The following is a 24,449-nucleotide window of genomic DNA, read 5'->3' on the forward strand; positions in this document are numbered from 1 at the left end:
ACTTGAATGTAAGACTTGAAACTGTAAAACTACCAGAAGAAAACATAGGGAAAAAGCTTCTTGGCATTGATATGGGCAATGATTTTTTTGATGTGTACCAAAAGTACAGACAACAAAAGCAAAAATAGACAAATGGAATTGCATCAAAGTAAAAACCTTCCGCACAGAAAAGGAATCAATCCACAGAGTGAAAAGGCCACCTACAGAAGGGGAGAGAATATTTACAAACCATATATCTGATAAAAAAAAAAAGTTCATATCCAAAATATATGGGGAATTCATACAAGGTGGTAGCCAACAAGCAAACAAAGGAAAAAACTAACAACCTCCCCCCACCCCAGAGACCACCCAAGTAAAACATGGTCAAAGAAACTGAGTAGATATTTCTCAAAAGAAGACATACAGATGTCCGACAGGTATACAAAAAGATGGTCAACCTCACTAATCATCAGGGAAATGCCAATTTAAACCCCAAGGAGATACCACCACAAACCTCTTAGGATGGCTGTTACCTGAAAATGAAAGTTAACAAGTGTTGATATGATGTAGCTGAAAGGGAACCCTTGTGCACTGTTGGTCAGAATGTAAATTGGTACAGCTCTTATGGAAAAGGTAGGTGGTTCCTCAAAAACTTAAATATAGAACTACCATGTGATCCCACTTCTGAGCACTTATCCAAAGGAAATGAAATCAGGATCTGGAAGAGATACCTCCACTTCCATGACCATCGCAGCATTATTCACAGTAGCCAAGACACGGAACCAACGACCTAAATATCCCTTGACAGATGAATGGATAAAGAAAATGTGGTATATACATACAATGGAATATTATTCAGCCTTTAAAAAGAAGAAAAAATCCTGCCATTCCCAACAACATAGATGAACCAGAAGACCACTATGCTAAGCGAAATAAGCAAGACACAGAAAGACAAATACTGCATGATCTCTCTTGTATGTGGCTCCCAAAAAACTCAAACCTGTAGAAGCAGGGATTAGAATGATGGTGGCCAGGGGCTCGAGGGAGGGGGAAATGGGGAGATGTTGGTCAAAGGGTAAAAAATTTCAGTTATGCAAGATGAGTAAGTGCTGGGCATCTAATAGACAGCAATGTGACTCTAGTTAGCCATAATTTAATGTATACTGGAAACTTGCTAAGAGGGTAGATCTTGAGTGTTCTCAACACAAATAAAATGGTAACTAGCTGAGGTGATTGATGTTAATTAGCTTGATCTTGTCGATTATTTCACAATTTATACATATATAAAATTATCAAATTTTACAACTTGAACATACACAATATTTTAATTTGTCAAGTATGCCTCAATTTTAAGAAGTAAAAATTTTAATGACGGAGTGTTCAGCATTTCAAATGTGGTAAGGAAGTTATGCAAGACAGTTAATGATATGCAGTTGAAAGTTAGTGATTACCTTAAACAACGTTCATAATGGGACCAAACTCCAGACCACATCAATATGTTAAGAAGCAAACATGAGGAGAGGCAGAAACTGCAAATGTAGGCTACTTTTCCATTCGCTTGTATGTCATGGAGCAAAGGAAAAAGGATAGCTTTGAGGGATGAGGATGAGAGAAACCAATGTTGTTGGTTGGTTAGTGGTTTTTTGAAAGAGACTAAAGCATGTTTATATATTGATGGCGATTTGTCCATGGACACCCAAAAACTGGTTAAGAGACTTAATTATAAGTGCTACTGGAATTTTCCCTGGTTTTTAAGTGAAATTGACTTTAAAATGTTTAAGCATTTGCTTAGTATGATGGTTATTTTTTTTTTCCTGATTACAGGAGTAATCCGTGATTGTTGTAAAAATATTCAAACCTAACAGACGTTCATAAAGTAGAAATTTGATGTTTTCTGTAATCTCAGAGAGAACTGCCATTAACAATTTGATACACACTATTCAGAGATTTCTCCCCACCTTTGCATACACTGCAGTTTACCCATGTGTGACCCTGCGTCTGTTCCCCTAATGGTATAGTTAGATAATAATTAAGGATGGAACTAATGGTAAAAATAAGCCACGCCTGTTGATAGCTCTGCATCTTGGATGCTTAATTCAGGATTAGCTATCCTCCATTTTCAGGAATTTTATTGACAAACCCCTCACTATTGTTTTGTTTGCTCTTCCACCTTAGAATTATCGTCACTGAAATTCAGGTAGCTTGAATGATCGTCTTTGTGATGTCTTCCTTTTGACGGGCAACCACGTGGGCCCATGTGGTAAAAATGAGTATTAAAATTTACATTTAGCATCAGCACTGGAATTTGACACAACAATGTAAAATGATTATAAATCAATAAAAAATGTTTTTAAAAAAAGCACTTTAGAAATATTCAGAAGAACAATACTGCACTGCTCACTTTCTTCAAAAATCCCTGCACTCCATTTAGTGCTAGTTCCATCTCTTGACCCCTTTTCTTCGTTTTGTAATATTATTATCCTCTGCACTGTATTATGGCACTTTCCCCTGTGCCTGAACATATATACCACGTAGAAGAGAATGACGCAATTTCCCTAATACAAAATTAAATGCACTAGTTGAACTGTCTTTTACAGGTCAAAATTTATCCCATAGATTAATATTAAAACAAATATATCCAGTGTAACATCTGACATTTGAAACAGGTTTCTCAATATTGGGAAAGAAAGGTTACTACTTTGAATTTTTATAAGTTTCTATAAGGTGAAGCTTCCCATACTGAGAAGTGTTTTTATTTTCTGCTTGTTTGGTGACCTCAGTGTGTTGATAAAATTTGGCTCATAGGAGGCCACAGTCATAAATTCAATCTTTACGTGAGAAGAAAACTTATGAAAGAACACATCATTCGGATGTCACACCTTAAGTCCACAGAGGTGGCTAATGGGCTCATAATTACTTGTCCGTAGTGTTAAAAAATCTTAATGAGGGCATCAGTGAGCAACAACTATCATTTCTTTAGCACTTCGCATGTGCCTACGCATTTTGCCCTCATTGTTTCATCTGGCGCTCACGATAATCATATGGCACAGGGAACACCATCATTTACTGCTCTACAAATAAACAAGAATGACGCTGTTTTCATGAACACAGATGGTTCTAGATTTAGTCAGCATTGATACACAATTTGTTCCTTTGCTTGTTTGGGATGAGCACTGCTGAGAAAATCCTGATTCACATGGATAAACATATAGTGGGCTGCCTGGTAGAATTTTACACTTTAGGCACAAAGTCGGAAAGCAAAAAACAGCGGGGAGGGTGGATGTGTGGACAAGACTGAAGGGCAGAGCTACACTCCTTCTAATCAGTGATGTGGATATTTTGCAGAATTGCCAGGGTAAGCATACTTTAGATACCTGGGCAACAGTGTACTAACTTGGCAACCCATGTGTTTGTTGATGGCCTTCCACAGAGTAAAATGTGTATGGAATAGACCCCATTGTTATCTGTCAACTGTTTGCTGGTATGACACGCTGTGTGTAAGTAAGACTGGCCCAGACCTCTATGGCCCAGCATGACCTCTGAGTAAAGCCACCAAGTTCTGTGGAAATCCGGAAAGGACAGCTCTGGTCTGGTTACTCTTTAGGCCGTGTGGTCCAGCTTACTGCACTATCGCATGCTGTCTGCAGTGGGAGAGATGCAAAGTCACAGCGTGATGCTGACCTTTTCCTGTATCCCTTAGGGGCACCAACATCCTGTCACTTAAACAGCCTTCTGGCAATAAGGAGCTGTAAGAAGTCAGCGACTAGCCACTGTGGAAAACAGTGTGGAGATTCCTCAAAAGACTAGGAATAGACTTACCGTATGACCCAGGAATCCCACTCCTGGGCATATATCCAGAACGAACCCTACTTCAGGATGACACCTGCACCCCAATGTTCATAGCAGCACTATTTACAGTAGCCAAGACATGGAGACAGCCTAAATGTCCATCAACAGGTGACTGGATAAAGAAGAGGTGGTATATTTATACAATGGAATAGTACTCAGCCATAAAAAACGACAACATAATGCCATTTGCAGCCACATGGATGTCCCTGGAGACTGTCATTCTAAGTGAAGTGAGCCAGGAGGAGAAAGAAAAATACCATATGAGATCACTCATATGTGGAATCTAAAAAACAAAAACAAACAAACAAACAAACAAGCAAAACAAAGCATAAATACAGGATGGAAATAGACTCATAGACATAGAATACAGACTTGTGGTTGCCGGGCGGCGGAGGGTGGGAAGGGATAGACTGGGATTTCAAAATTGTAGAATACATAAACAAGATTATACTGTATAGCACAGGGAATCACAGAGGAAAAAATGTGATAATGAGTGTGTATATGTCCATGTATGACTGAACAATTGTGCTGAACACTAGAATTTGACACAACATTGTAAAATGATTATAAATCAATAAAAAATGTTTAAAGAGAAAAAAGAAGTCAGCGACTAGTGTGTTTGAAAAGTTTCCTTGTCTCGGCACCCTAATGTTTGAGTGTGACTTTGCTTAAGACGTGCACAACCAGGTGGTGAGAAATCCTTTTAATTGATGACTCGTGATATAAAGCGCTTGGTCCTGGGACACCGGGCTGGAAAAGACTCACACAAGGGGTGGGTTTTCCTCTGTGATGTCATCACACAATAAAAATGTTTGGCTGTTTTGCTCAAGGGAAACTATTGAGACCGTGATATGTGTTCATGTTGTATTCAGGGAGACCAACTACTTTCCTATAAAGGAAGTTCTTTAATTATTGCTTTAACTGTTGTTATACATGACAATCTTCTGACATTAAGGAATTTCAGCATTAGAAACCTTAATAGGCTCCTCAGTCATGAATTGGAAAAGTCTGAGAATCAGTATTCCTATATTAAGCAGCACATTAAATGCTCTCTTTATCCTTATCTGCCTGAATCTTGAATCAAAGTTGTAACTAATTCTCCGCCTTAAAAATAAAAGCTAAAACATTTAAAATTTATTAGTGAAATAAATATACAGTGATTTTTTCATCAAGTTACATTCACGTGAATTCACAGATGGATAATTCACTTACTTTCTTATACGTACCTCGTATGACCAAAAGTGAACTGCATCTTCAAGTCACCGTGTTTACTGGCCAGGTTCTTTTATTTTTAGACTAGTATTTTTATAATTTTTTTAGACAAGTATATTGTTCCATTGGCAGCAGTGGTAAGTAAGCGATTGCCTGCTGAGGTCTTATTTATTTTAACAGATGTCAGGTAACACTATGCTTAAGAATCATTTCATCATTATGAAATCAGCATAATGAGACAGCAGCAGCCTCAATTTCTAAAACCTGTACAGTAAATGCTTCTGAAGTGTAATTAAAATTGCTTCTCATAACCTGCAAATCATTGTATTGTGTGTAGAAATGGCCCACACTCCTACACACAGTAGAAGCTCTTGGAAGCTGGAGGCCAAGCTGCCAACAAACGACAGCCTCAAAAACACAACTAGGTACCTCAAAAGGAACTACACTTTTCTCACTCCTCACCCCCCACCCCAAAAGAAAAGAAACAGTGGAAGATGTCTAAATCTTTTTACTCTGCCACAGGACTACAGACAAGCTTGTTATTACCATGATGAAATGATCGCCAGCTTGCAATGGATAACATCAAATTTGATGGGGGCAGTGCTAGTTGAGGTGGAAATTTGATGCATCAAGAACTGTCAACCACTACTCAGGAAACAAAGGCCATCAGACAGGACAACCAAGCACAGGGTTCTAAGACCACTCCGTGTGAGAAGCAAGCAGACCTATGTATCTGTAGGTCCCTGAGAAGAGCACATCATTTGTATTCATAATGATGACTGTGGGTCACCAAGCAAAGATTAAATTTGCATTGATTACACTGTGCTTAACAAAGGGATGTGGATTACACATACATTTTCCAAAGTGGTTATAAAATACAGAATGTTAGGGCTTAAGCGAGTAACCTAATCATCCAAGGAAGAAGAATCATCATTGGTACCACCTCCACATAGGAAAATGCAGCGTTATCCAATTTGGTATTTTGCTGGGATGTGTTATCCTCATGTTTGCTCTTCAGTTCTTGGTGGTTCTGAACAATTGTGTTGCATTTTTCTGCGTCTCGGTCGGCTTTATCAATTGGCTAGTATTACACTAGCACACAAGAATGTACATGAAGGAAACCCTGCAGTGGATCTTTTGATAATTCGGAAAATCTCACCCTGTTTGTAAAATTTAACTTTTAAAAACTCTCTATCTGGTCTGTGCTAAGTCCGCGGACCATTGGAGCACCCCCGATTATCCTTTACTTTGGCATAACTACACTATTCCTCAAATAAATTAATAAATTTATATTCGTTCTTAGTCCATTCAGAAGTCTTCCATTCTTCCTGTGGTGGTGAGATGTAATTATTAACTCCCTGAGGTGACCAGTGAAACAGCTTTTCAGTCAATATTCTAAAAAGTGTCCGGAAACTAGAATATTTATTTGATCTGCTAACCCCAAAAATATACTTTCAAGGCTACAAAGCAATCCAAATTTAATACATAGAGGTGATCATTCAAAATATCTGAATATCTACATTAGAATCTCCTTTATGTACTTAGAGATGTATTACCATATGGAACTGGTAATACATAGCTAAAGTATTAGGTAGGAAAAGATTCCAAGGTCAATTTTGTAAAGGTGTGAACTGGCCTGGTTTACCCCAGTTGTGGGCACTATGGTGAACTGAGGATGCAAGCCCTGTCTACATAAGTCAAATTTGAGTTTTCTGTAAAACGCCATGTCAAACAAAGGCAGTGTGCCTTTAGGCATCTCTAGGACATCTGCAGGGGACAAAGCTGTTCACTAGTTTTTACAGTGGTGATCATTTTGCAATATATACAAATATGGAATCACTACATTGTACACTTGAAACTAACATGTTACATGTCGGTTATACCTCAATTTTTAAAAGAGGGGGTGGGTGGGAGGCAAGAAGGAGTCATTCAAGTGAAGTCAGGGAGATAACATGAAGGTTTGTCCCTACTGGGTCAGGAAAATCCCCTGTTCAAAAGGCAAAGGCAGGAGGCTCCTTTTTCTCCTGGACTTCAGTTGCTGGAGGAAACCACCTGCCCTCCGGTTTGTGGGTAAACTTTGAAAAGCCCTATCTTTGAGGATTCCCCTACAGTTTGTATGAACCACAGTTTTCTATGTGCCTCTCCTCAACTATGGTGTTTATTTCAAGACTTTTATATCCTTAGAAATAAACTCAAAAGAATAAGGTAATTATCTGACAGAATGAGATGACTACATGATAATGACTGATGGACCCTTCGGGTAGAAGATCCGTGGCTTCTTTGCACAGCAGAAAGTTGACAGAAGCTGGAGTCAGAAGGGCTGGTTTCCGTGGCTTTCAAGCTTTAGCATTTCAGCCTAGTCCTTTTACCTCTGTGACTCAGTCTCTGTAATTGTACGGAAATGCCCTGCATAGTCCATGCAACTCCAGTGAGGTTCAACTATGAAATACGGGGAAGCACTCTAAGATGCACTATCTTCAGTGAAAGTTTGTTAGGCTAGGGTTTGAGATTTAAGGGATACCAAGAAAATAGCTGCTGCTTTAGAAAAGATAGACCTGTAAAAACCTTTTACATTTTGTTTTTGCTTCTAAAGGTCATGGCATCGTTTGTATGATGGCATATTCAGGGTTTTGTGCCTGTAAATGTCAAGACATCTTCATTTTGATAGTCTTCAAGACATCACGTCGTCAAGCACCTGATCAGGTTCACAAGCTTAGTAACTGACTAATAGCCAAAGGAGAAGAGGAGACACCCCCAGTGTAATCCTCAATATTTAAGTTCACAGGTAGGATCAGAGTGAGAGTGCAGCACTCTGTACATTTAATCAGAAATATGGTCAAAAAGTCAATTTCAACCCTGAGGATAAGAAACGGAACCACTGGAATCAAAAGAGCAATCTCTGTGCCAAAAAAGAAATCCTTATCAGACATTTGGGGTTTCGCTGCTGAAGGATTAAATAATAAAATCAGGACATGAAGGATTTTTGCCATGCTCATTTTGATTGCAAAAAAGGGTGACACTTATTCTGATGATTGTAAATTGAAGTATTATATCATGGTACTACATAAGTGCATGGCTGCACTTGTTGACTCAAACGATATTGGAAGGAATTACTTCCTTGACATTAGCCACTTTTGCAAAGTAGGTGTTTAGTTACTATGGAACAAAAGGAAACGTGCATTAGTCTACCAGCTAGAATTTAGAATTTAGAAGCTCTAACTGCAATTGTCTAAAATTTGTATTTAGTAAAAGAAATCTGTCTTACCAGTTTGGAGAGGAAAAAAAATGAATCTTGACATTTGCTTTAGGGTTACTTTTCCTGATATTCTGAGTTAAAATTTCTTTGTCACAAAATAGTGGGCATTTAATGCCCCCTTTTATGAAAAAATCAAACAGTGGCTAGGGACAGGCGACATGAAAGACAACTGCTCACTGAAAAAGAAAAATAGTACCCAAAGGTGAACTCTACTGTAAAGTATGCACTATGGGTGATAATAACGTGTCAATGTAAGCTCATCACTGTGGGTGTTTGGTGACAGGAAGTACGTGGGAAGTCTCTGTAACTTCCACTCAGTTTTACTGTGAACCTCAAACTGTTCTAAAAGATAAAGTCTGTGTATGCATATATATATACACATACATACATACATACACACACACACACACACACACACACACATATATATAGAGAGAGATCTATTAGACTATATACATATGATTATAATGTATATAAATAATATACATACTGGCACATTTTATATAAATATATAAGTAATGGCAAAATATTTCTCCCCTTGAGCATATCAGCCAAAAATGCTTCAGGTAGGTATTTACTCATTTGAGGTTGTAAGGGGATGAGAGAAATGTCAAATGTTTGATCACTAAGTACATTATGTACTGATCATTGCCTCTGCACTCTCACATAAAATTAGGTTAACACTAGAACTCCCACAAGGACCTTTGGAATACTTACTTTGCCTATGCGTCTAATGGCAAAATTCTCAAATGAAGACCTTCTGAGAAGTCCGAAATAGAGCTTTACATGTATATACCAACACATGCTTTGGGTTAAAAGGAGAGTCCTTTACAAAAAAAAAAAAAAAAAAGAAAAAAAAAAAAAGAAAGAAAGAAAGAAAGAAAGAAAAAATGCAAAATTGAGCAATTAAACTCTCTCTGTAATGTCAAATAGTGGATAACGGTGGAGGACTCACTTACTCCTATATAGATTATTAGAGTTAGAAAAAAGAGAATCTATACTGGCTTGTTTTTAAAAAGTTGGAAAACATTGAAACAAAGAGAAGAGTGGTATTAGGGGCCAGGATTAAAGTGAAAAACACACAGAAAAACAAGAAAAAGTCACTCCTCCCCTCCAAATGGGAATATTTTGTTTTGAATGATTCATGAAAGCAATTTCAGTAACTCAGAAAAAGAACACATTTAACTGACTCCTTTCAAATATATTCCAAAACAATACCATGTTGATTAAATAACATGTGTCCAAATGAAGAGAGTGTTATGTCCTTAAATGTAAAAAAAAAAAAAAATGCCCATTACAAAAGGAAGGGCACAAGAATTAATTATTCAAGTTTTTAGATGAATTCAAAATCAATGTTTCACATAGTCAATGAATATTAAACTTGAAAACAAGCACTCTAGGTAATTTGTATGTAAAGACAGGTGTGAAACACTTGAACTGTAAGTAATTACGTGTATGTATATATTAATGAAACACTTTCAATCTGTGCTAGGGCAGGTGTCATTTAATACTGGACCAACACCAATTAAATGACATTGTGCTGTCTTTGTGGAAATGACATATTCACAAACCCATGTCTCAGCACTGATATTTATGTAGCTAGGTCTCTTCCCTTAATGGTTTTTAGCAGTTCAGTTTATTCAAAAACAGAAACTTAAGATGCTTTTAATAATTTCTATAAGGCAATAGAGGAGATTTTCCTTTGAAATAATTTTCCCCAGTGGAATCGGCTCTGTAAACGAATGAGTAAATACAAAGTGGTGCACAGATCAAATGGATTTTATAGTCCTTAATTTTTTTCCTTAAGGAAGAACAATGTAGCCTTCTTTCTATACCTGTGCTGCTGAACCTTTGGGGCTGATACAGATGCGCTGAGGCTAAACCTAAAATTAAATCATCTTTATTGCTAAAAGTCATTTGACAGTGTTAGGTACAGAACGTCAGCATTACTGACAGAAAGGGCTGAAAGCTTGATACATATAATTTGGGAATTGCTGATTATAGTCACAAACTGTTTCTGTTTCATATGAGTTTAAACAGAAAGGAGGGTCTTGCACTTCACGAACAGGCTATGATAAACAGGCTATACTGACTTGCGCTACAATGTTTAAATGACTGTAATGTGATTCAGTGTGGCTGATGTTACATTTGTGTCATGTAATTTAGCTTCCACTTCTTTCTTCAAGGTCCTCAGAGTAACAGGGTTTGCAGATAAGTTTCAACCACTGCCAGGTCTAGGTGTTGCTGTTTCAAGAAAGGAAATATTAAATATTTGCACATTATTTAGGTAATTGTTATATGCATTCTGTAAAACAACAACAACAACAACAACAACAACAACAACAACAACAATAAAAACTTTACCCCAATGCTCACATCCCTCCATAGTTCTTCATATCAAGTATACACTACTTACAGCTTCCAGCATAATTTTGTTTTGCAGCTTGGCCATTTCTTGTCTAACTTCGCTTTGCTCATCAGTAAGAAGATGTTCATGATCCTTCTCTAACTCCTCCATACTCTAAAACAAAAAGCCTAGTTCAGTGATGAAGCACCACTTTTCATCTCACGTTCTAAACACGTACCATTAAATTTCAAAAGTAACAAGTCCTAAGACTCAAAGGATACTCATTATTTATTCCAAATAAAAACATTACAACGAATCATGGAGATCAAAATACCCACTTAAGAAATCTTCTAAATGTCGTTTTTGAGTCAAATATTATTATTATAGCGGTACAACAGAAGTACCCTTTGCTCAAAACTGTTAACAAACAGTTAAGGTCACGGTGGAGCAAAAAAAGAAAAAAGAGAATGACAGTCCCACAGAATGAAATACCACAATTTAAAAACTCTCTCATAAGCTGTCTAAACACCAGGTAACAATGCACTTATAATAATCAATGTAACATGGTTCTGCTCGAGAGAATAAAATGATCTGTGATATGACCTCATTAAGTTATGAAAAACAAACCTACGTTTTAAATATTTATTACTCATTCAACAAATAGTGATCTAGTACATCCAATCTGAATAGTAGTCTTCCAGGGCCGAGGGAGGGGGAGTTTCCAGGCCTACCTGGGTTTTTTAATTTTTTAAATTAGAGATTAAAAAAATCAAACACAAACACTTTATAGCAATTAAGGAAATACAACTTGCCAAATCCACGTAATGGAAAATAAGATTGATTCTGATTTAGTTGGCAGAAAGAATAAGATTTCACTAGGTAAAGGAAAGAGAGAATTAAACGTAATCTAGGGCAGGAGCATAAGCAAAGCCAGGAGGTAATGGTGACTTAGTGCAGAGAAAGCAACTACTCTGGAGGGGTGGGAGGAAAGAAAGAATGTAAGTATGAAACTACAAAGAGAGGGTTTTGTTATGGGGGACACGTTGAATACCTGAGGATTTAAACTTGGGCAGCTAATGACAGGTGTTCAGGAGGGAAGGGATACCTGTTGGAAGATCATGTTGCAGAACTGTGAAGGATGGATTGGAGAAGACAGAAATCAGGAAACAGTGTAATAGTACAAGCAAGGAATGGTGAGGTCCTGAACCAGGGCAGCAGCAGCGGGAATTCAAAGAAAGAAATTAAACAGATACAAACTACTATACCTAAAGTAAATAAGCAAGAAGGATTTACTGTATGACACAGGGAACTATATTCAATGCCTTGTAGTAAGCTGTAATGGGAAATAGTCTGGAAAAGTATAGATATACATATAACTGAATCACTTTGCTGTACACCTGAAACGAACACAGTACTGTAAATCAACTATACTTCAATAAAAAAAAAAAAAAGGAAGAAAGAAATTAAAGTACAGTTGCAGAGGTGAAAATTGTAGGGCCTAGTAATTGCTGGGTGGGAAGGACAAGGGACTTGGAGGAGCCAAAGACAACACTAAAGTTACTACCATAAGTGCTGGCCTTTAGTAATAACCTTTAGAAGCAATCTTCTTGGGTACTTTATCAGATCTGCACACCAATCAGTAAATGGTTCTCAGGGAGCATTAGAGCAACATCTTGTCTACTTAGATATGCCTTTAAAATAACTCCTTTGTAGATATATGATTCTAAAGTTCTTTAAAGAATATCTATTTTAAAAGCCTTTTGCTAGTTTACCTAAACCATCTCAATTAAAGAGAGTGACATTAACATCATGTTTTTGAATAAGATTATCATTAGAAAAGAACACTTCCCAGCCCTGCCCACCACCAAAAAAGAAGGGTAATGTGCAGGATTCCATCTATTCCTAGATAAGCATACACAGTGTACACATATCTGTGGGGAGAAAAGGGCAATGTGCTAATGTGCAAATACCTCAGCAGATCATTCTCAACCCACAAACATTTAGTCTTCCTCTGGGTTTTTCATTCAGTTGTACACTTAGACCTCATATGATTATAAGTTTATACAGAAGGTCATTACTAGTCACATATTCTAAAAGCAGATATGGCTTAAACATTCATATAATACATCTGAAAATAGAAGAGTTATTCATTAATTACAACTGCCTGCTTCATATTTAGCAATAACTGTTAACATAAGACAAGCAAAAGACATCTAGGAATGATTTATAAACTTCCTACTTTCCACTATATATTTGTTGCTGATCTCTTAAAAACTGATTGTTGAACAATAAGGTTATGATTAAACTGTAAATAAAGTATCAGTTTTCTTCATGCTACATACACGCTTAGATAAAATTCCCAGTTCACAGTTTCCTGTTTTAACTGACTCCCCCAAAACTATTAGTGAATCCTAAAACCAAGAACACATTTACTAATTTTGTTAAATCCAGAACAATGAATTCAAAGTGTAAAACGGTTAACAATTTAACAGAACAACCTAAACGTTCATTTCCCATACATATGGAAAGAAACATACGATCTTCTACTTTTATACACAGATTATTTTTATAAGAATCTAGTGTGTTACCAAACAAAACAGACCTTTAAGAACTGCTCGTATAAATTCTTCATTTTTTTCAGTCTCTGGTACTGAACAATTCTAGCTTGTCGAAGAATCTTTCGTTGCTCTCGAAACATGTTCTACAAATACAACAGAATAGAAAAGTGATAAAATGTGGGCAACATTTAATATTTGGAGAGCATAATTATACATTACACTTAAAAGGAACACTCTTTAACTCAATGCTTGTTAGCATTTCCCGTTTTAACAACTTTTATGACCAAGTTTAGATAATTGTGCTTACTACTTCTCTACAAAACCATATCATAATCCTATCTTAACAGTCATTGAGTAGGAGAATTTCTTTCTTACCAATCTTGAAAACATGTTTTGATTCTTGATTTCAAAACTCACAAATGACCCTTCCAATAATGTGTTTACCACAGGTAGGCAAAAGCCACATAATGATCCTTCCAATCAGTAATTACAGAGGACCATTCTTTCTTAACAATACTCAAAACATGTATTACTTCTTGATCATTTCAATGTGCACATAGATGGCCCTTCCAATAATGCTAGCCTTTCTGCCCTTTGACCTCATCTCCAACAATAATCTTGACCTCTTCCCTAGATTAGCCCCTCACTAGTCATTACACAGTCATACCCTGGATTCTGTCTTTCCCAGTAACTGCAACATCTACATGATCTTAACAAGAGCAAAGACTTACATGGGAACTATTTGTCAGGTACTTTTCCAAACCATTTAAAATAAACTTCTTATATATGATCTCATTTAAAACTCAAAACAGCAATTCTCCAATGAAGACATAATGTATGACCAATAGGCACATGAAAAAATGCTCAGGATCACTAATTATCAGAGAAATGCATGTCAAAACTACAATGAGGTATCACCTCACACCAGTCAGAATGGCCATCATTCAAAAGTCCGCAAATGAGAAATACTGGAGAGGCTGTGGGGAAAACGGAACGCTCCTACACTGTTGGTGGGAATGCAGGTTGGTGCAGCCACTGTGGAAAACAGCATGGAGATTCCTCAAAAGACTAAAAATAGACTTATTGGATGACCCAGCAATCCCACTCCTGGGCATATATCCAGAGGGAACCTTAATTCAAAAAGATACCTGCATCCCCAATGTTCATAGCAGCACTATTTACAATAGCCAAGACATGGAAACAACCTAAATGTCCATCGACAGATGACTGGATAAAGAAGATGTGGTATATTTATACAATGGAATACTACTCAGCCATAAGAATGATAAAAATAATGCCATTTGCAGCCACATGGATGTCCCTGGAGAATGTCATTCTAAGTGAAATAAGCCAGAAAGAGAAAGAAAAATACCATATGATATCACTCACATGTGGAATCTAAAAAAGAAAAAAAAAGACAAATGAACTCACATATAAAACAGAAACAGACTCACAGACATAGGATACAGACTTGTGGTTGCCAGCGGGGAAGGGAGTGGGAAGGGATAAACTGGGAGTACGAGATTTGTAGATACTGACTGGTATATATAAAATAGATAAACAAGTTTATTCTGTATGCCACAGGGAACCATATTCAATATCTTGTAGTAGCTTGCAGTGAAAAAGAGTATGAAAATGAATATATGTATATCCATATATGACTGAAAAATTGTGCTGTGCACCAGAAATTGACAGAACATTGTAAACTGACTATACATCAATAAAAAAAAAATTCAAAAAAGCCCCACCAAACCTCAAAACAGCTCTACGAGGTAGGGACTCTTAGTGTGTCCCCTTTCATGGATGAGGAAACTCAGGCAGAGAGGCAAACAATCTGTCCTTGGTTTCACAGCTACCGCTGGTCAAACAGAATTGCATCCCAAACATGTATGGTTCCAGAGTCCAGGCTCTTGACCACTGCACTATGCTGTTTCTCCATGTCTCCCAGCGTTCAATCACTACCTCCCAGTTTGCAGTTCATTCCCTTCCTTGCTACATATAGTTCAATCAATACTCTGTCAGGATCCTAAGACTTTTCACTGTCCCCAGCCCCGACTCTCATGACCTCCCCTTTCCTCCTTCCCAGCTTAAATTCCATGGTCAATCATCATACCTATGCCCTTGCACACGTACCTTGGCCCCTTCTCACTCTGTCAATCTGCATGGCTAAACCCCAATCTGGGGAAAACCCACCTCTCCAGCTGCTCTGCCACAACTATGCCAAGTCGTCTCACACTTTAAATTCACGGTCACTATGACACTAACCTAAGTTAGATCCCTAATGCTGCCTGGCAACAAGATTTCCCTAGTCCTCTCGGGGGAAACAATTCTAACCCCTCTTCTCTGCCTTCAAAAGGCAACAACTTCCTCCACCGTCCTAACTCCCAACTGGTAACCTTACTATTTCCACTAAACAGACAGAAGCAACCCAAACAGAACATTCAGGCTCCCATCACTACATCTTCCACTCTGGGTTCATGGGCTCTACCTTCTCTCCTGTATTATTGCCTGAGCTACTGCTACTCGAGACTTTGATACAACGAGCTAATGTGAAAGCTAAGGCTGATACCAACAGCTAGTTTTTCTTCTTGTTCCTGGGCTTTCTGCACGTCTATATCCCACTCCCGAAACAAAGTCCGAAGCTGCCGAGAATACTGGAGATGAAGATTCTGCCTGTAAAACGTAACAATGAGCACTGTCATACTTCATAAGATATGAGAAAACATTAACCACACTCAAAACAAAACTGACCTGACACAATTTACACTATACAAGGAGAAGGCAGTGACAGCATAACAGCAGCTAAAATAGTCTCATGGGGAACAGAAAGGTTAAGTAGATGATTTACTCTTTAATTCCAAAACGACTATTCCTAACTGAATAATACAAATGCTATGTCACGTGCTCTCTACCTCTTGAAAACTAATGAAGATTTACTGTACTATAAATTTCCCATAAAAATTCATTCATCTGAAAGCAGTTTACTTTTCACTTCTTCTTACTGAATAACTTGTGTGTTCTAATACAATAAGTAGATTCGATGAGGTTACTACATCCATTCATCAGAGATGTCCAAACAGGAATATTTCACTCAAATACTTCCCCTCTTTGGCACAACAATGATTTTGAAAAAAGAACTGTGAACACAGTTCAGCTAAAATTGACGAATTTTTCACAATATAAGATTAACCTTTTCTACATAAAAATACAATTAACTATCACAAGGATAATGATTTAAGACATTTACCTTACGTTCAGCTAGTATGGGTGCAGAATGAATATAAATTAATTTCATCTGACAAAAACTCAATTGTTATTTGAAAGGGGGGGAAAGGTCATCTTTCGCGGCTTCTAGGAAATATATCTCAATTCTGTTAAGCAGTGAGGTTACCAAACTAAAGAATTTATCTGCTTAGGGAAAAATCAAGCAAAATGTGTTTTTCACTGAAAAATGCAATATGATAGTATTTGTCTTAGGTTATCTGCACCAGTGAACACGAAGAAATTATACAAATGTTGTTGTGGCTGAAAAAAACCACCAACTTTACCTTTGTTCTAGTTGTGTTTTCCAAACATGCCCAATTTTTGCATTAGTGGTGCTGATAGAAGCTTTCATATTCATCTCAAACATTTTTCTCTTTGCAAGAAGAGCCCGTTTAATGTCATCTGCATAGAAAATATTTATTCATTAAAGATTAATGTTGAAAATTATTTTCTTCCCATATATTCAAATCAAAATGGGTAAATGCCGCCTCAGCAACATGCAAAGACATTTAAAAGGTATAAGACAGGCATCATTTCAAAAAGCAAGACTGGCATCACTGTTAGTATCATTTTCACTTCCCACATCAACAACTCAGAAGGCAAGTAACGGAAACCTGTAACGTCGAATCACACTAAATACCTGTCTAGAAAAAAAAAAAAAGTATCTGAGGGCAACGGATGTAATCCAGGGATAAACATTTTCATTTATAAAAGCTATATAGTTTAAAACAGTGTTCTCTAGTTGTAAATATCACTCAAACGTACCTTGAAATCCTTCCAGCATCTCCCGTACTTCATTCCTGTGAAGAAGTTATATCAAACATTATTAAATAAAGATACATGAAAGACCATACTTGTTATGAAAGAAATGCCCCATGCAAGGACTTCACAGAGAATACTTGTTACATGAGCCAAGTGGACTTTACCTAGCAGGTGAAAATTGCCATAAAAACATTACCGCAAGTCTTCCTCCAATGTTCCTGGAGAAGGATTTATTCCCCCATAATTATCAGTGACTCGGTTGTTTCCTACATTGAAATAAAAATGGAAAACACTTTAAAACGAAGCATGGTATTTTGATCAGTTTTCACGGAGAAACATCCTCAGTGGGGAGGGTTTCAGGCTTAGTGCCACCAAGAGCTGTTAAAGCAGACATATGAAAGGACTCACGTATGTGCAGGTCAGATGAAGTCAGATCAGGGACCGGGTCCCTTTTATGGAGACACTGTTACAAGCCTTTCAAGGTTTAATGTCAGCATAAATCATGTAGCCCAGAAGAGATATTTGGGAAAGAAGGGCCTGCAAGCATGGGGAAGAGCTGCCATGTAAGCTTCTGCAATCCGGGTGTCCGATAGGAGGATGGAGTGGGCAACCCCCAGGACCCGACACTGCTTTGCAGGCACATGGATTTCACTGGCTACAATGTCGAGGACTCAGGGCAGTGACCTGAGGGACACGGCCCCTGCCCCCGTGCGCTGTTATCCGCAAAGGTGTCCGATGGACCATACGTACCTTCCGGAACACCCTCTGGCCCACGCGGCTCTCTTCTCTCTTGTCTCCCGAAGTCACAGGCTGCCATACCCTGAGCCTCCATCGGGGCCTTCGCAGCCCTCCCCAGGCGCTTCCTCTCAGCCGGCGCCATCCCTAAGTGTCTCTTCCCAGGCAGAGACAGCTCTCCTGCACCTTGTGAGCACAAACTTAAAGAAACGGGCACAGGGTCAACGAGCGATGCCCGGCAAGGGTCCTCTGCGCACATCAGAGTGTGCGTGCCCGCGTGTCTCCGGCTGGACCAGGAGCGGACAAAGCAGGTGGTGACTGCGAGCCCCTCCTCCGCGGCTGGACGGAGGGCTGGCGCCTGCGCCCCACACACAACCCACCCCGCGCCCGCGGACATCTGAGTGCCGGGCCCCTCCGCCAGATTCCGGCCCCTACGGAGGGAAGGACAGAGGCCGCCCCTGGCCCTCGGTTCCCGGCGGGAGGCCCGGCCACGGGCAGGACCCAACTAAGGGTCCCTCGGGACGGATGGGGGATAAACCAGTCTGCGCCTGGCCCGGGACGGTCAGGTCGGGGCGGGGAGGTAGGAGGGGGAGGCTTCCCCACACGCCGAGTGGGCCCCAGGACGACCTCGCGGGCCCGGACTGACCCGCCGGGCCACCGGGCAGGAAGGACGGGGGCCGCGGGCGGACGGCCCCTGTGCACCCGCCCGCACCCTCCCGGGACGTGGGGACCGTCCGACCCGCCCCCGCCCTCAGGGGCCTCGCCCCGTCCTGTGGCAGCCCCGGGGGACGCCACCTCACCGGCCAGCCTGGCCGCCCCCGCTCCACAGCCGGGTCCCCTCACGTCTGAGGAGACGCCCCATCCCCCCGCCGCCCGGCCGGCCCAGGTCGCATAGTGCGGCCCGCCGGCCTCCACCCACCCCCACCCCCCCCCGCCGCCGCCGCTCCAGGCCTCCCTGACGGTCCCTCCGTCCCCGCTCCCTGCGGCCCCTCCGTCTCTCTGCCGCTCCCTCCATCCCACCACCCGCCGCCGCCCCCGCCCCCGCCCCCGCCCCCGGCCGCACCACGACCTCCACACCGCGACCTCCGCGACGCTCCTCTGAGGGCCTCCCGACAGCCCTCAGGAGCCGGCCGGCCTCTCCTGGGCGGGAGCGGCGCTGATTGGCCGGCACAGCGCGCACGCGGGAGGCGGGGCCTCGCCCGAGCCCCCGCCCCCTGGCCGGACCGCCCTCCGCGGAAGGTGCCCAGGCTGGGGACCCGCGCCGGGGGTTCCAGGACCTCCGTTCAGAGGGCGTTTCCCGGGCCTTCTTCCTGGGAAGTCACAAGAGGACACGGGAGCCAAGAACAGGTGCTCAAGCCTCCACCCCCCTGGTGACTCCTAGTCACCCTCCTCCTGGGGTCCTCTCCACTCACCCCTTCCCCTTGCGGAGGAATAGCCCATCCGCAGGCGCGTTCTGGGGTAGCCCTCCCACCTCCGTTTTCCAGGTTTGGGTTTTCGTCTTTTAAGGACACGTGTGTGCATCCTTCACCATCCTTGCTTACTCTGGCGCTGTCTGCGTGTGACGCTAAATTGCAGCCCATTCTCTCTGGTATTCTGCCCCTTGCTCTTTTCACTCAACGTGGTGTCACCAGCGCTATCTGTATTAGGACCTGGAGCCACAGTGCTTTCATTTCCCCCGCCGCATCCTAGACCGTTGTGGAACCACGCCTCAGTTCGCTCCTCCGTTTTCTGGTTCCTGCACGTCGGGATACTTTCTGCTTTAGAGCCCCGAAAAGCAGTGATGCTGGGGATATTCTAATGTCTGGCCCACGCGCAACATGTTTTGCAAGCTTAAGGGAGTGGACGGCTGGGTCGTCGTCGTAGGCTAGTGAGTACGGCGAAACTGTTTCCTCCCTTCCTCCACCGGCTGGCTGAACGCTCATTGGCTGCCTAGACTCACCAAATACTTGGTGCAGTCAGACTTCAGGTTGCCACTTTAGTGGGTGTAAAATTACGTGTGTGGGGGTGGGGTGGGGTATTCTTTTGCATTTCTCCAGTCACTTATAAGGTTGAGCTCTTTTTTCTTTTGATGCTTATTGGCCATTTCAATTTCCTTTTCCACGACAGGTCTCGCTCGGTGAGTTTGGCGAGTTTTCTCTTTGGTAAGACGGTTTTCTTATAAATTTATAGAAGTCATTTATATATTGGGATACTAATCTTTATGCCTGTGGTTTCCTGTCTCTTTCTTTGTTATTTATAGCTCAAGTGGTAGAGCTGCATGCTTTGCATGCACCAGGTCATAGGTTCAATCCTCTTCTAAAAGGTTCAATAACCCTTCTAAAAAGAAATAATTAAACCATATTATCTCCCCTCCCACCAAAGAAAAATAAACTAAAATAACTTTAGTTATTTCAGGGCATAACATCTTTCTCCTTTTTTTTCTTGCAAGTCACGTGTTTAAAGTTTATTTTGCATTTTAAAATCTTTGTTCATGTAGAACTGATTTTTTTTGGGGGGGGGGGGGTTGTTATCAGATAGAGATCCAATTGTATTATGTCCCCTATGGGGAAATTTGCTCTTCACATCTTCGTTAACTGAATAGTGTTAATGTTAAACTTAAGGTAGAAAGTGTTAATTTCCTCACGATCGGTTCATTTAGTAAAACGTCCGTGTTTGCCCACACTACACTGATTCAGAATACCACTGTTATCATACCCTAGATTTCCATATGTTACTGGATCTAGTCTGGACTTTCTGTTTGTTTCCATTGATTTGTCTGTCTACTCATATTCAAACACCACACTATCATAATTATAGAGGCTTTGGCACATACTGTAATATCTTGTTGGGCAGTTCTCCCTCGAAGCTCTTTCTTTTCATCATTTTTGTACCTATACTTGCATTTTTCCATAGGTATTGTATCATCTTGATATGTCCAGCAGGGCAAAAGAGAACTTTTTTTGTAACATTTTTTTTATTGATTTATAATCATTTTACAATGTTGTGTCAAATTCCAATGTAAAGCACACTTTTTCAGTTATACATGAACATATATATATTCATTGTCACATTTTTTCTCTGTGAGCTACCATAAGATCTTGTGTATATTTCCCTGTGCTATACAGTATAATCTTGTTTATCTATTCTGCAATATTGAAATCCCATCTATCCCTTCCCACCCTCCGCCCCTTTGGCAACCACAAGTTTGTATTTTATGTCTGTGAGTCTATTTCTGTTTCGTATTTATGCTTTGGGGTTTTTTTTTTTTTTTTTTAGATTCCACATATGAGCGATCTCATGTGGTATTTTTCTTTCTCTTTCTGTCTTACTTCACTTAGAATGACATTCTCTAGGTCCATCCATGTTGCTGCAAATGACATTATTTTATTCTTTTTAATGGCTGAATAGTATTCCATTGTATAAATATACCACATCTTCTTTATCAGTCATCTGTTGATGGACATTTAGGCTGTTTCCACGTCTTGGCTATTGTAAATAGTGCTGCTATGAACATTGGGGTGCAGGTGTCATTGTGAAGTAGGGAGAACTTTTGATATTCGTATTGAGATTGCATTAAATCTATAAATGAGCTTCGCGAGAACTAACACATGGAGGATGATTGGAAAGGCCTAACAAGGAACAAGGCATTTCTTCCCACTAGTCCAGCTCTACTTTTGTGTCTTTAAGAAGCATTTTACAGCATTTTAAAATGTAGATTTTGGATAAGCCTTCATTTTATTCCTGAATATGTTTTCCTTTTTTGCTGCTCTTATAAATGAAGTTTGTTTTGCCTTTCATTGTATCTTCTAACTCATTTTTGTGCGTGTGCATGTGGCGACTTTTGCTTTCTGCATCTTCATTTTATACCCTACATCATTGTAGAATCTTTTAGTGTTTCAGTTAGTTTTACCCCCAATTCCCTAGGGTTCTTTTGGTATATTATCATGTTATCTGGGACTAGAGATAATTTTCCTTCTTCTCCATTTGTTAGTCTCTATTTCGGTCATCTCATTCATTGCATAGCTTAAAACCTCCAGGACAGTATTAGGTGGTAATGGACATTTTGGGCATTTTTAGACTATTCTTGACTGTGGTTGGAATGCCTCAGGTTTTCCCAATTATGTATGATTCCATTTTATTATAATTTTGTCCGATTTTGTCAAAGATTTGTTCAGCATCTCTGCAAATAATTACATAATTTTTCCCTTAGGCCTATTAAAATGCTAAATTAAAAGATTTCTTAATGTTGCACCTTGCAGTCCCAGAATAAACCTTGCTTGGAACCTGGTGTATTTTCCTCTCGTGATTTTGGAGTCTGTTTGGTAGTATTTTATTTTGGGGCTTCTACATTAGTGTTTGTTAAGGGACACTGAACAATAATTGTAATTTATGCCGCTGACATTGTCAGCATAAATCCAACGTTTTCCTTCATTTTCTTTGCCCTAAATCAACTCACATAGTGTTGGGACTGTATGGTCCTAAAAGTTTGAAGGAATTCCCTATGAAACTACCTGTGCCTAGTGATCTCATGTAGGCTAAATTCTTCATAATTCTCTTTCTTCTTAGACATTATCTCTTCAAGAAGCTCTTTGTTCCCATTGGGGTCAATTACAGCAAATTTTGTTTTTTCAAAAAATTATGTGTTTCATCTAGTTTTTCAGATTCATCTCAGTAGACACGTGTAAAGTAAACCCTTTGATTTGCAAAATTTCTTCTGTATTGTTATTTCCATTGTACCATATATATGTATGGTTTTCCCTTGATTAAATTGCCTAGTGCTTTGTTTCATTCATTTTTAAAGAGAATTTTGACTTATTCACTTGATCTAGGTTTTTTTCTCCCTCATTAACGTCTACTTTTATATATTAGTGTTGTTTCCTCCTTTGTGCTTTCTTTTGTCTTAATTTGGTGTTTCATACTGAGCTCTTGAATTGAAAATTACATTCATTTATTTTTATTCTTTCACTTTCGTACATGTGAGTATTCAAGACTGCATTTACTCTGACCAATGCTTTAAATATAGCTCATTTATTCTGAAATGTAGTAGTCTTCCTATAATTTGTATAAATTCTGCACATATCTCCAGTTTGACCTGGTATTTCTTTAATGGAAGATTTTTCAGTGTCTTCGGAGAAGGGATCTTTTAGTTTTTATAATTTCTGGTTATACTGTGCTATGATCAGAGTATGTGGTTTGTAACATCTCTATTTTGTTGAACTTAGTGATGTTTTCTTTGTGACCTAATACATGTTCGATTTTTGTAAATGCTTTTTGTATCCCTTAGAATGTGTATTTTCTAGTATCATGCTGTAGTTTTTAATATGTACTAATTAGTTCCACCTTTTCAATTATGTTATTCAAAAAGTTATACCGTTATTATTGTTGACCACTTAACTGCTTGTGGGAGATTGCATTTTCTAAAGCTGGCCACAGCACCAGCTCCTCTCCCACATGCTCTTCTCATAGTGTGACTTTGGCTCTGCTTCCATCAAGGAGTGGAACCCACATACCCTTCTGTGAACTTAGGCGGCCTCAAACTGCCTTGACCAAGACAGTATAGCATAAGCAGCAATTTGTGTCTTCTGAGACTAGGTCATAAAAGTGTCATGAAATCTCACCCTGCTCTTCTGGGACACTCGTTCTTGCAACCTACGAACCATGCTTTGAGGAAGCCCAAGTAGCCCATGGAGAAACCCAGGGACAGAATCAGATGCTCCCATCCCACAGCCCCAGCTGAGATTGCAGGCAATAACCAGCCTCAGCTTGCCAGCCATGTGAGCGAGACGTCTTGAATGGGAATCCTCTCTACCCTCAAGTTGAGCAACCCCAGGTGACGTGACGGCGACACTCAGAGCAGACATGATGACTCATCCCTGCCAAGCCCTGGGGAAAAAAAAAAAAACAATAGCTAAAAGACTATTTTTATTTTAAGCCACCAAGCAAAACCTCCTAGACCTCCCCTGTAAGCAGAGCTCTGTTTCTCCCCCAAGTCCCCAAAGGAGAGCCTTGTGGTGGTTGCCTGCTCTCCCCCACTATCTCTCTTACTTGCTCACTCCCCACTACACATCTCCTCTCCTCCAGTTTCCATCCTTTCCATTGCCTGGAATCTTCCCTTTCTGGTCTGTCTAGCCTTTAAATGCACAAACAACATGACCTTCTCTTGCTGCTGTTGCTTCTCCATGCATAACTGCACTCATCAAAACAAATGAGCCACCTTCAGAAGATTTGACAGGGACACAATTGTACAGAGCTAACTGATATTTTAACAATTATCTTTAAAAGAACCAAAGGCATAATTTGCCACGTTCATCTTCTAGGAAGACCTCTGAAGCAGCCTTCCCATCTACCTGTTGGTGACCTGTGTACATTCACTGAACACTTTGGAACATTTTCTCACCCCAACTCCTGCCCATATTCCCTGGTATCTCAGTTCCTTTAATGTCGTCTTTTAAAAACTGCTCCTGCATTACTCCATTCAAAGTCCATCAACTTCTAGGGCTACGCTTGG

At 40.0% G+C, this 24,449-nt stretch overlaps 1 protein-coding gene across 2 annotated transcripts; it reads right to left on the reverse strand.

Moving 5' to 3' along the window:
- Nucleotides 1-10,180: 10,180 nt before the first annotated feature.
- LOC105106309 (synaptonemal complex protein 3) lies at nucleotides 10,181-19,093 on the reverse strand. 2 transcript variants are annotated; one of them, XM_031446301.2, is made up of 9 exons: nucleotides 19,032-19,093; nucleotides 17,978-18,162; nucleotides 17,424-17,493; nucleotides 17,231-17,265; nucleotides 16,750-16,867; nucleotides 15,775-15,874; nucleotides 13,246-13,344; nucleotides 10,713-10,817; nucleotides 10,181-10,540 (listed from the first exon to the last, which is right to left on the reverse strand). In XM_031446301.2, the coding sequence occupies exons 2-9, from the start codon at nucleotides 18,105-18,107 to the stop codon at nucleotides 10,487-10,489; spliced, it is 711 nt and encodes a 236-aa protein (XP_031302161.1). In that variant the 5' UTR covers nucleotides 18,108-18,162; nucleotides 19,032-19,093; the 3' UTR covers nucleotides 10,181-10,486. The 2 variants fall into 2 exon arrangements, with proteins under 2 accessions (XP_031302161.1, XP_031302160.1); XM_031446300.2 differs by having other exon boundaries at nucleotides 19,026-19,093.
- Nucleotides 19,094-24,449: the final 5,356 nt, after the last annotated feature.

This window comes from Camelus dromedarius, chromosome X (assembly GCF_036321535.1).
Source record: "Camelus dromedarius isolate mCamDro1 chromosome X, mCamDro1.pat, whole genome shotgun sequence".
Taxonomy (NCBI): Eukaryota; Metazoa; Chordata; class Mammalia; order Artiodactyla; family Camelidae; genus Camelus; species Camelus dromedarius.

Coding starts and splice junctions, on each gene's coding strand:
- LOC105106309 (XM_031446301.2), bottom strand. CDS start 18,107: ATGGCGCCGGCTGAGAGGAAGCGCCTGGGGAGGGCTGCGAAGGCCCCG. Junction 16,868..17,230: donor GATGCTGGAAGGATTTCAAG/GTACGTTTGAGT, acceptor TTTTCTATGCAG/ATGACATTAAACGGGCTCTT. Junction 15,875..16,749: donor AAAACACAACTAGAACAAAG/GTAAAGTTGGTG, acceptor TACGTTTTACAG/GCAGAATCTTCATCTCCAGT.